The sequence below is a fragment of the Balaenoptera physalus genome (genome assembly GCF_965194825.1).
Source record: "Balaenoptera physalus genome assembly, chromosome: 9".
Classification (NCBI taxonomy): Eukaryota; Metazoa; Chordata; class Mammalia; order Artiodactyla; family Balaenopteridae; genus Balaenoptera; species Balaenoptera physalus.
In genome coordinates this window covers 13,674,509-13,686,697 of record NC_138888.1, presented here as the reverse complement: position 1 = coordinate 13,686,697, position 12,189 = coordinate 13,674,509, and the positions used below count along the sequence as shown (strand labels likewise).

The following is a 12,189-nucleotide window of genomic DNA, read 5'->3' as shown; positions in this document are numbered from 1 at the left end:
ATAAGAGTTCAAAATGTACAACCAGAGTCATGATTATATTGTAATACATTTTACTAATAAATTGAGAGACGATGCATATAAATTACCTATGTATTAAAAACATGTTACTCCCAACTGTGTTAACTCATGTGTTTCAAGAGAATACTGGTATGTACACAATGTGACTTGCCATAATAGAATTTTCATAAGCTATACAAGTCTTTAATAACAAACCAACTTAAACTTTGTTGGAAATAATTTCTACCAAAGATTCATAATTCGCATAATCCTTCAATGACTGTACAAGTTCATCCAGCAGATACTCTCCTTGCATAAAAGTTTCAAGATCATGAAGTGACTTGTTTATTCTGTGATCTGTGACCCGGTTCTGTGGAAAATTGTATGTTCTTATTTTCTCTGACCTTCCTTTAGTGCCAATCTATATATTAAAAAAAAAAAGGATATGAAATACAGTTAAATTCAGGGCAACTAAACCTACAAATTTAACTTACCTGGAGATTAAGCTCTTGGTTTATAATTTACAACAATGTTAAGCAAGTTTTAAACATTCTGAATCCTCAAATAACATGGGAACTTGACAGAGAAAAAAGAATATAGGCTTTAAAGTCAGACAGATTAGTACTTGAATTTTGAATCCTCTCTCTGCCATTTAATACTTTATGACTTCAGGTAATTTATTTCAACTCTAAACTTTAGCTTTCCCCATCTGTAAAATACAGGCAATACCTACTGCACAGTGATGGTGCATACATACAGCCTGGCACACAGTTGATCATCAAATGCTAGCTAAACATATATAACCTCTGTGAATTAATCTGGTTATCGTCAGTGATGACAAAGTTATAATAAGGAGTTAATAGAAGGGGTCTGTAATTATAAAGTCAAATGCCAAACAGGAAGTAAGTTCAGTTTCCTTTGCAACTTTCTTCCATAATTTTCAAAGGATTCAAAATGAATGGGAATTCCATATATCTTTTTAAAATAACTTTGGTGAATGAGAAAGACACCTTTGAATATAAAAAACAGGGCAGAGGTGTAAGATTGCTATAAAACAAGTATAGCCCTTGGTTGAGCTACTTGAATTGTACTCTAATTTCGACAAATACATTGAAATGATTTTAACACATACAAAAGCTTGTTTATCTAAAAATATTTTTATCCTTTAGAGGCATTTTTAAGAATTCAGTTTTACCTGAATCTTTCTAGCATTGTATCGTTTACTTGTTTCTTCTTCTACACGCAGGCTGTATAGTTTTGCACGTAACTTTTTCATAGCCATCTCTCTATTTTTCAGTTGAGATCTCTCTTGTTGGCATTCGGAAACAACACCTGAATAGTGTTATGAGAATTAAAGAGTTTTAATAGAAAAATCTTCTTCATTTATTATCAAGGAATACTCCTTTTCCTTCTCATTCTTTTTCTTCTTCCTTTATAAAGGGAAAAAATAGGACTCTAATATAAAAAAAGAAGACTGTAAACTTAACAAATAACTTTTACAGTTATTGGAAAACTGAAAATTTGAGTTATAGCTCAAAGTATTTCCATATTGAAGGCATACATACTAAACAATAAGCATTAGTCATTTTAAATGGATTATTTTCTGGTACCTTCAGCTAGGCACCATAATTTTTTTTAAAGTAGTAACTACTCATTATAGAAACTGAATTATAAAAGTTAATCTTATTACCAGAGTTAGTCACTATTGATATTTTTGAGTATTTCCATCCACTTTTTTTTTTCTATTCCTGTTGATATAATATGTATTACATAAGACGTCATCTTCAAGTTTAACGTGAGGATTTCCTCATATTAAAAAAGAAGAAAATGAACCCAGCACTCCCATCAGCCACTCCCAGTCAACAGGAATTATGACTGAGGTCATTTACAGTAGGCGATTCTTGTATCCTTTCTAGACAACGGAGCTCTGTTAACCATATGCTCTTTATCACGTGTAAATCAACGGCAAAAACACATTTAATAATAGTGTATTGTACACTAATAGTATTTTGAAGGCTTAAGGAATATTGAGTTATAGCTCCATTGCCTTACTATCCAGAATTAAGACAGAACCCCTGGATGTCTGCAGATGGACTTAATGGAAAGAAGCCCCTGAAATTACCTGCAAAACTCTGCATATAAGCATGTTTTTCTGGGTAGCAGGTCCAAGCTTTCATTTTCTCAAAGGAATCCATCTCCTCCTCCCTCCAAAAAAACGGTAAGAACTAGTGATTTAGACCATTTTTTGATAAAGAAGAAGCCATGATATTACTTCACTGTGAGGATTTTTTTTAATTAATGATATAGTCACTAACATGGAAATAACCTGGGCTTAGATCCCTCCCTCCTTCTGGCTTTGTAATTATCCTGCAGAGTTTCAGCTAAGGATTCAAGATAAATCAAGTATTAAATAACAACTATATTCCTCTGATAACTGAGGATCTGTGTCAGTGGAAAATTAATCAAGTCATTCAGAATTCGATTTCTTTCTTCATTGTTTTATGTTGAAGAAATAAGTACATACCTGTTGGGAGATGAACTATCCGGACAGCACTGTCTGTGGTATTTACGTGCTGCCCCCCAGCTCCACTGGCTCGCTTAGTATCAATCCTCAAATCTTTAGGATTAATCACCAGATTAATCTATATGTAAGAGAAAAGTTGGGATTTAAAAATTACATGTATGATCTGTTCCAAGGGAAGATCTATTTATAAATAGATGTCATGTATAGAATTTATATAAGGTTTAGAAGATTTAATTTTAAGAACAGAAAGTAGTTGGAAGGATACCATTTTTTAAACTTTTCTTATTGGAAAAGTGCATTATCAAAACATAATGTAAAACAAAAACAAAGCCTCCCTAATCCTCAAAAACTGGACTTCTCTGTAATTACCCTCTTCTTACCAATAGCAGAAACTCAGCTACTAATAGAAATGTGACTATAATAGCTAAAATGATTTGAGTGCAAAAAGACTTTAGCAGAGGGGGAAAAAAATGACACTAGCTTAAGAACTATAGGAAGGTTTTATTTTTAATTTTAAATAAAGGAGGATTTAAACATATTTAGAGGCAGAGGAGAGACAAACGGAAATGTCAAAGGCCAAGGAGTCAAGGGTATAGACTCAATTCATAAATACACTGGGATCTGACATCAGGATAACGCTCTGTCCTGCGAGTCACCATCCAAAGCACTGTCTCTAAAAAGCTCTTTCAGGAACCATTACAGCCCAGTCTGTGCGCTGTCCACAACCCCAGGAGCAGGAATCCTGTCATTCACAGGCCCTCCATGTCTCCCTATGTGGCTCCCTCTTACCGCTGCTGGAAGAATGAAATGAGATGACATACGGACCTCAGTCTTCAGTCTCCATCTTTGTCTGAAAACTCCTTACATCTCCAAGATGCTTAAGCCAAAGTGACTATATCTATCCCACTTCACTCTCTCCCTGAACTGTTCTGTTCCTCATCTAGGCCTCACACAAAACTTAGACCTGAAGAAAGGAACTCCATTAACCCTATTAGAAACCCTCAAACTTCCTTCTCAAATCATTCATACTCCATTCTAAAAAACAAGTTATATATTTCCTATCACTTTTCAGCAGAAGGGATATAAGCAAAATAGAACTTCCCAACTAAGCTACCTTAAAAATATTATACAGTCTGAGAATTTATCTGTGAAAATAAAGTATACTCATTATGAACACTGTAGCAATATATTTCCATTTAAATATGATTGGGTTATAAAGTAGCAATTCTGTTAAGTAATAGTTATCCTTTGTCAAAACAGGATTCTCGCTATTAATATTCTAGGAACAAGTCACACAGAGCAGAAGTCTTTATAAAGGTAATCACTCTTGAACTCTATTTAATATTGTTTCTCCTGTACATGGTCTCAAAATATCTACTTGAAGCTTAGTGGTGGAGAAAAAAATAATAAATAGGCAATGTAAGATTAGATCACTTATATATCCTTAATCCTTACCATCTACTGTTAAAATCATGCTTTTTGGACTGTGAGAATGTATTTGTAAAAACAACTCAAAATACATGATGCAAACGAGACACTCAATTCAGTAAAGTGAGTGTTACTCTGGGGGCAAGGCACTGTGCTGGTCCCAGGATTCCAAGGAGAGGGGCCTGTGGTGCCTCACCTCAGTGGGTTGGGGTAAGATCGCCACAGTCATGGTGCTGGTGTGGATGCGGCCTTGCTTCTCTGTCTTGGGCACTCTCTGTACTCTGTGCACACCTCCTTCAAATTTCATGTGCTTATAGGCTTCTGAACCCCCAATGCTGGCAGATGCATGTCTAAGGCCGCCTTGAAAACATTGGGAAAAGGGAATTATTTTATTTTTCCTACCATTTATAAACAACTGACCATCACTTCTACCATCTTGAAATATATTTAAAAGAGCCACAAAATAATATAAGCATATTGATTATAAAACATACTGAAAACCTTTAACAAGTCTATGATATTCACTTAATATCTTTATTTCATATAATTATTAAACATAAAGCATTTATGGTGTTAACTGTTCAGTAACACCTCTAAAGGACCACTTTTAAAAGACTATTAGTCATTCAGTGGTTAGTACTGAATGACTAACGTTTTATAGGCCATTTCAAAATTGGTATATTTGCATTCAAAATTATTAAGTAAATGATAAGCATACAACTACTTAAGCATCCTTACAAATAAATTATAAAGCCTAGTCAGATCTTTCCAACCCTTTCCTAAAATATATGTAGATAGATAAATTAAATCTATACTTTTTGCAAAACAGTTTACTGACCTCTTTCACTTGGGAAATATTCCAGGGTTTCAAAATGCCATCTTTTAAATGCAGCATACTGCTGATACGTATCAAATATCTCTGCAGTAAACAACATTGCCTCCTGACCCCCAACTCCTGCAGTTACCTCCAGGATCAAATCATTTTCATCCGTTTCTTCCGAGGGAACCAAAAGTAAGATAATCTGCAAATACAAAAATATCACCCCTCCTTTAATTAAGATTTAAAACTTAAAACCTCAGTGATTAGATGTAGGATTTTAAATATTTAATTTACTTAAAGTTTCCCTAAGCAAATAATTTAATATTGCTGATTACTGTTCAATTATCTTGCCAATTAGAACCGTATAATGCATAATTTCCAAAAATATTAATGTTATAACTACATTATAAATGCTATATATGGCTCAGCTAAAACTTACAGGTGTTTTTATTTCTTTTTGGTGTTCATGTATACATATCTGTTCTCTACTCAGTTAATAATTAAGTGCTTGCTGTGAGTAGTACACTATATTGTGTACAGCATACAAAAGAAGATTCTAGCTCTATCCCTGGAAATTTATAGCCTAGTATGGCAGGAAAAAAACACTCAAATTGTATTTGTATTTTTTCTAAGCCTCTTTAACATGGAAGAGAAACTTGCAATTTTGGAACTGGAGAGGCCTTTAGAGAAGATCTGGTCCAATTCCCTCGTTTTACAAGTAAAAGAAAATGAGATTAACAGAAGTGAGAAGACTCGCGTTAGTTACTGCCCCAGCAGGCACAAGAACTCAGATCCTTGTGCCTAAATCAGTCTTCCTTTCATTACAATTCTGTGTTTCACACTTCAGTATGTACTAATTAAGGAGATACAGAAAAAAGACTTAGATGAGGTGAACTAAAAAAAAGCTGCCAACATTGATTGGTTCTTTAACATTGACAGGCACTCTGCTAGGCACTCGACGTACTTTAATTCTTAAAACATCCCGGGCAGCTCCTATTAACAGCTCCGCCTTAAGAAGTGAAAACAAAGTTTAACGAAGTTTCACTCTAGTTGCCCAATATCCTACAACTGGAAAGTGGAAGAGCCAGCATTTGAACCCGAGTCTACCTGAGTTCTGAAGTATCACTTTGTGTTGGTCAGGAGCTATACTTGCTTTCCTACTTTTCCATCTCTCTAGCCTGTGCCAACAGAATGTGACCACTCAAATCTTGAACTAACACAATAGAATTTACATCTGTTAATTACTAGCCAATGAACAGAAACCATTAATACGTATGTCCTTCTACGTCACAAAAAATTTAGAAAATGGGTAGAAGGCAAGCTACATGAAACTTTTCACTCTATAGTGGAACTTTTCTCCTAGACTGGTGGTGGGGACATTAATTTTTGGTAATTTTCTACACCTGGATAAAGAGAATCTCTAAATGAGGCACCTCCTTTCCAGGATCCTTCCTCACCTTATCATGTTCTTTCACTTATATTTCCAGAGATAACTGCTGTAAACCTTTAAGCTATGCTTTACAGAAGTAATGAAGGGTGGATCTAATTTCATGATCCTTCGTCTAACTCCATATGTTCTGCAGTTCTCCTAGATATATATAAAGCCAAAGCAATGCAATTCCATTTTAAAAATCCTAAGGGCCTATTCTAGGCTGGCACTGTAATAGTGTCAGAGACACAAAGATAAAGAAATATTCCTGCTTCCTCCTGCCATCGCTCCATAACCTCTTCTTCTCATCGTCCATCCCCATCCTCACCCCTCTTACAAAAACAAAAGAAGGAAAATATACTACCAACATTTCACTGCCTTTCTGGCAAATCCTATTAATGTGACAGTCATCCTTCTTTCAGAGTTCTATCAATACAATCCTTTTAGCACGATAAAAAACAGGGCCATGGGGAGTATGCTTTTTCCTTCTTTAAAAACCAGTTTATAATCATAAATACTAGCAAGCTGCTTAGTTCTCAACTTGCTTTTGTAAACTTCTAATAAAATACATTAGAAGTAATAGCATGCACGGATGCTTTATTCCTTGCACAAATACCATACCTGATGCTTCAGTTGAGCTATTTCTTTTTGACATGAAGTTATTTCACTCTCTGCAAGTTTCCTTAAGTCTTCATTTTCATCTAAGAAAAAAAGGCAGCAGGTTAAGTTTTCCTTAATTAGTATTAAATTGCTAACAGAATTCAAGGTAATAGTTTTATTGTTAATTGTAGCTTAAGGGAAAAATAACAATTACCCTGTCCTTTTAATAACTGTTATTAATTTAAAGCATTTTACGCATTAGTTTTCAAAAGCATATAGTATAAAAAAAAAATTTTTTTTAAAAAGTTTTTCCTGATGACCAAAGTATATGTTCAAAATAAAAAGAATCTCTATAGAAAAATATAAAGAAGCTACAAAACTTTTCTATAATTCTGCCTCCCCAAAATATTCATATTAACAAATATACTTTTAGTTTTCCAATTCAGACTCTACAATAACAAATGAATACACTGAGCTAGTTCGAAAGACCGGAAGGGGAACAGAAGGTACCACCAGTCAGACCAAAACTGAGTTAAAAAGTAGGAAGTTATTTATTGTCTTATTAGTAAATACTTCATTAATATAAAAGTGTCCACCTAAATAAACATTTAGACCCGGCCTAATATTGACAGGATATTTACATGAAGCAGTCTTCTCTCTCAGGCTTTACCTAATTCTTATTTCATCTTGCAGTTTTCATTTTTATCTTACAAAATATACCTCCTCATTCCTCTATCCTGTGGACAACATGCAGCCTATAGAAAGGAGAGAGGGGGAAATTTTCTTAGCTATTACAATTTGCTGTCTCTGTTGGAAGAACAAACTCTATCAGCTGGAATGCTTATTCATTTATTAACAGCCAATTATGCTGGGAGCTGGGGATAATATGTTAAGACCTGCCCTCAAGGCAGGATTTTAGATCATTTTACTTTCTTTATATTATTCTAGGGGAGAAAAACTCACAAAAAATAACCTAAAACATTATGTGATTAAATACTAAAATAACAGCATGCTGAAGGATTTTTTGTTTGTTTTGGGGATGGGTAGAAAAAGGAAAGAATTAAGGAGAGAGAATGATAACAGCAAAACTGAGATAGGCGAATATAGGGTGTGTTGGTGGAATGGCAGGGAATTATTTTGGCAAGAATTTGGTGAAATGTAAAATGTGCTTAATTAGAAAAAGGAAAAATGAATTCTAGCCCTAGTTCAACAACCAAGGTTCTCTTAGGGCAACACACCCAACTTCTGAGTCTCAGTAATCTCAAGAATAAAATGAAAGATCTGAGCTGGATGATCTCTAAGGGGCCTTTCAGCTCTGAAATGCAGTGTTCTGGTAAGGCTAAGGAGATTGTAGAAGTAATCTAATTTAAATACTACGTTTTATTTAATCCAGTATACCCAAAACACTACCAATTTCAACATGTAATCAATATAAAAATACTATATATTTTTTAATATTAAGGCTTTGTGGCTGCTACTTGGACTTCAAGCTTGGCTTAAGGAATGAAACCGATTTAATTTTTTCCCAAAGGATACTATGGCTCAACTATACAATTGCATTAGTCTCCTATTTTCCATGGCATCTTCAGTCCTATTCCAGGCTGCTTCTAAACTGCCACCAATCAAGATTCCTAAGCAAGAAAGCTATTCCTGTCATTCACTCCCAATCTGAAAGCTTCTGCTGGTTGGCTTCTGCCAACAGGATGAAATCAAACTTTGTAGGTTAGTACTTGAGCTCCCTTACAAAATGGTTCCAACCTCCCGCTCCCCATAACCTCCCCTTCCTTGGTTAACATAGAGTTCAGTGATTAAGAGCATGAGATTTGGGATCAGTCCTATCCAAGCTCCATTCCTTACAAGCGGTGTCACCCAAGCTGAGTTATTTTATCTTTATGTCTCAGGTTCCCCTTCTGTTGAATGAGGCTAATAGAACCTACTTCATAATTTATTACGTGAATTGTATGAGTTATTAGATAAAGGAAGCTAAGCAAAGCCTGGAGTATGGCCAAGGATCAATAAAGGTTAAATTATTATTAAATCATCTAAGGGTGGGTCTTTATCCCTGTACAAGTCTTTCCCAACAAGTTCTCCTTGCTCTCCTAGGTCTTTATTGATATATATTTTTACTTATCATCTGTATTATAATTAATTTTCTTGCCCCCAATAGATTGTGACCCTCTCTAGAGCCTTTCCAAAGTGTGGGCCACAGACCAGCAACTAGGCATCCCCAGAAGCTTGTGTAAATGCAGAAACATAGGCCCCATCCAGATTCGCATGGACATGAATCACTTGGGAAATCTGTTAAAACCGCATGTTTCTAGGTCTCAGATTCCGAGCCTGGGTTTACTTAGCACGAACCTCTCCTGTCACTTTTGCGGGTGGTCCCTGTACCACACTTAGAAACACTGCTCTCGAGCCCATAACAGGAATAGTGCCTTATTTGTCTTTGGCGAGCTAATCTCCTGCTATTAAATACGCCACCAATAAAGGTCAACTTAAGTTTTGTAAAAGGGCGCAGAGCACTGTCAAGGGAGCCCAAGGAGAGGATGGGACCAGAACTCACATAATGATGCCTTGACCTCTGACGCAATCAAAAAGGGCTGCAACCGAGTAAAGACTTCAGACTCGGAGAGTGTGGACATCTGAGCAGCGGCTTAGTGGCAAGGGCAAATGAAGAGGCAAGAATCTGCTCTGAATTCCGCTCCCCTAGGCCCGGCCCTTACCATGTAGCAGGTGCCCGGTCTCCTGCAGCTCCTGCTCCTTCTCGTTCAGAAGCTTGGCCACCGCCACCAGCTCAGGCCGCCTGACCGGCAACTGGACTTCAGACCGTACCTGGCGCTCGAGGAAGGTCCGTAGGGGTCCGCCGCGGGCGAACAGCTCCTCCAGTGGAAGGCTACCGCAGCTTACGTGTCGGCGGGCCGGGCCAGCAGCCTGCCGGGCCCAAAAGCCCCGAAACGCACTCCAAAGAAACCTGGACCGCATAGCTACAGCCGGATGTCCGAAGCGGACAAGAGCCGGAAGTTCCGGACAGAGCAAATCTCGCGACACCGCGCAGCTTGGCAATAGGGGCGAGACCTAGCCAAGCCCCGCCCAGCGCACGCGCCGGTTTAAAAGGGCCTCCCGGAAGCCTTGTTGGGAACTTCCGGCCAAGTATTATTAAATGCCGTATTATGCGCGGAGGCCGGAAGTTGAGGGGCAGAGCCGAAAGCGATAGGGGCGGGTCCGAGAGACCTCGGGCACCTCCTCTAAAGGCTAGGTCAGACACGCCTCCTTGAACGAGCGGGGGCGGAGTGTTAGACCGGAAGGAGAAAGCAATAGGTTGTCATTACGTTTTCTGACGTAGAAGATTTGTCTCCCAGGCCCTCAGTGAGGATTTAAAGTACAGCCATGGAGGGCAGTCTAGTGTCCGCTACAGGGGCTGAGGTCACAGCACGGATATCCTCTCTCGTGCCAGCCCGGACTGTCGTCTCCAAGAGCGAATTGTAGGATGGTTATCACTGTGTACGTGTGTTTACTCTTCCAATTTTCCTGCTCATGTTTCTCTTTTCGACGGTGGTTAAGGTTCGTATTAACAAAGACATGACAAGTGGACTCGAAGGCGACCACGGAGTGATTTAGCAGTCCGCATTTCTGCCCTTTATCTGCCACTTAATTTACCTGCTTTTAAACGGCTTCCTTCCACACCGAGTCTCATGCCCATTCTCACTAATTCCTTGTTACTCAGCTACTTTTTAAGGTGGTTGAGCCGTTCCGTGTTGCAACTAATCACAGCCCAGCAAAGCCTTCAGAGCCCCGCCTCCGGTAGCCCCACCCCCCAAAGCCACCAACCTCCGCCCCCAAACTTGAGAGTGGATTAGTGCCAGGAATACTGAAGTTTACTCGTATAATGCTTTTGCATTTTTCAAAAGACCTTTCCATAGCCCACCAGAGTAATGTATATGAGGGAATAATACAATCTAGACAGGCCTGAGGATGCAAGGGCTGAACGTTCAATCTGGGAACTCCCACTACCTAACTGGTTTGCCCAGGATTTACTAAGTGGTGGTGTAACTGTACAGAGACCTAAAATACTCAAAATCTTCCGATTTATTTTTTTTAAAAAATGGTAAAGTACGGGAGCCCTTGACAAGGTTAAGTCATCCTTAAGTCATCTAATCAGAATTGTTGAGGTTAAGTATAAAATTCTTATAAAATGAGCTTGCATTGCCTCTGTTCGTTTCTTTGCTCTCTACATACAAATGCAAAGTGAAGTAGAACGAGCTGACTCTCCAAATAATATAGAACAAAAATAGGTTTTGCTACTTACAAGCTTCAACTAACTCAAATCTTCTTTCACTTTGAATGTGTATTAAAGCCACACTACTTTATAAAATTGTTTTGCTTTAAAATAGTGATCCAAACCCAATTTAAAAAATTCTAATCCGAGTATAGAACAGGACTGATTAGGCTGTCTGTATCTCTTTTAGGAATAGTTATTTTCCAGGTCTAAACTCAACTTTGAATATTAGTTTAAGCATAGAAATTGTGGGAGCTACTTGAACTCAACATAAATCTCTCAGCTGAATTCTCAAAACGAGTTATTTCAAGAATATACTTTATTATTTATAAAAGGTGCAAAAATGTAATAAGTGATAACCTTATAGAACAATGTAAAGAAACCTGCCAGAAATTATTTTCCCTCAGATGTGTAAGCAATTTAAGCAATATAATTAAGTGCACCTTTACTCCTATAGTGTTACACCAATGAGGAAACAGTAACTTTTCTAAGGATACATTGGTGAATTCTTTATTCAAAACATTTTTAAAAAGTCAGTGTTATGCATGTGCATTTTACAATAATATCCATAGGTTTCCACAATATAATCAAATGAAAACAGCTTTAGTTTTACTTTGAAAACTCAAAGAAATATACACTGTTCGAGATTTCTGAATTTTTTTCCATTATGGTCATGCTCAAATTCTATTACATGTTGGAAATTCTAGCATTTTCAGGAAGTCTGTTATTGTACATAGGTAGAATAATAAAATAGATTCAAGGAAGGGGGCATAAAAACCCAAAACAACTTAAGTTGGTGGAAAAATAATCTGGATTATCTATTCAATTTATAAGTACCTACAGTTATTCTGGCATTGCAAAATAACCAAACATGGCGTCTCAAGTTATATTCATGCATTCAGAATTTCTTTATGGTCCACTAATAAATATTGGTGAAGTCCAAGATACGGATATAGATTATTAAGTACAATGAACATGGTAGAAAAAATTACACACGTTCAATATAAATTTTACAGAACCAAACACATTGATATACTTTTTAATATTTAGCAAACATCCTAAAATCATATACAAGATACACTGTATTTATGACAAATAGTTTAAAGCAAGGGGAA

The 12,189-nt window shown here is 37.0% G+C and overlaps 1 protein-coding gene and 1 long non-coding RNA gene across 6 annotated transcripts in view; both read right to left on the bottom strand.

Moving 5' to 3' along the window:
* The window catches only part of LOC309667003, a 1,042,512-nt gene that overhangs the window by 256,518 nt on the left and 773,805 nt on the right, over nt 1-12,189 (bottom strand). The gene's annotated exons all lie outside the window — the stretch shown is intronic.
* MTRF1L (mitochondrial translation release factor 1 like) lies at nt 34-9,939 on the bottom strand. 5 transcript variants are annotated; one of them, XR_014267298.1, is made up of 8 exons: nt 9,522-9,935; nt 6,820-6,899; nt 4,788-4,971; nt 4,146-4,309; nt 2,522-2,639; nt 2,324-2,378; nt 1,193-1,329; nt 34-418 (listed from the first exon to the last, which is right to left on the bottom strand). XR_014267298.1 is itself a non-coding variant. In XM_082474864.1 (7 exons), exons 1-7 carry the CDS (start codon nt 9,778-9,780, stop codon nt 218-220), a joined length of 1,143 nt encoding a protein of 380 aa, XP_082330990.1. In that variant the 5' UTR covers nt 9,781-9,923; the 3' UTR covers nt 34-217. The 5 variants fall into 5 exon arrangements, 4 of the variants coding, with proteins under 4 accessions (XP_082330990.1, XP_082330991.1, XP_082330992.1 ...); XM_082474864.1 differs by lacking the exon at nt 2,324-2,378 and having other exon boundaries at nt 9,522-9,923; XM_082474865.1 differs by lacking the exons at nt 2,324-2,378; nt 9,522-9,935 and adding an exon at nt 9,362-9,508.

What these genes read in the sequence shown, in the direction of transcription:
- MTRF1L (XM_082474864.1), bottom strand. Translation starts at nt 9,780, where the DNA reads ATGCGGTCCAGGTTTCTTTGGAGTGCGTTTCGGGGCTTTTGGGCCCGG. An exon ending in GACCGGGCACCTGCTACATG is followed by an intron (nt 6,900 to 9,521) that starts GTAAGGGCCGGG and finishes TTTTTTTCTTAG; the next exon opens with ATGAAAATGAAGACTTAAGG. An exon ending in ACAATGCTAGAAAGATTCAG is followed by an intron (nt 419 to 1,192) that starts GTAAAACTGAAT and finishes TTTAATATATAG; the next exon opens with ATTGGCACTAAAGGAAGGTC.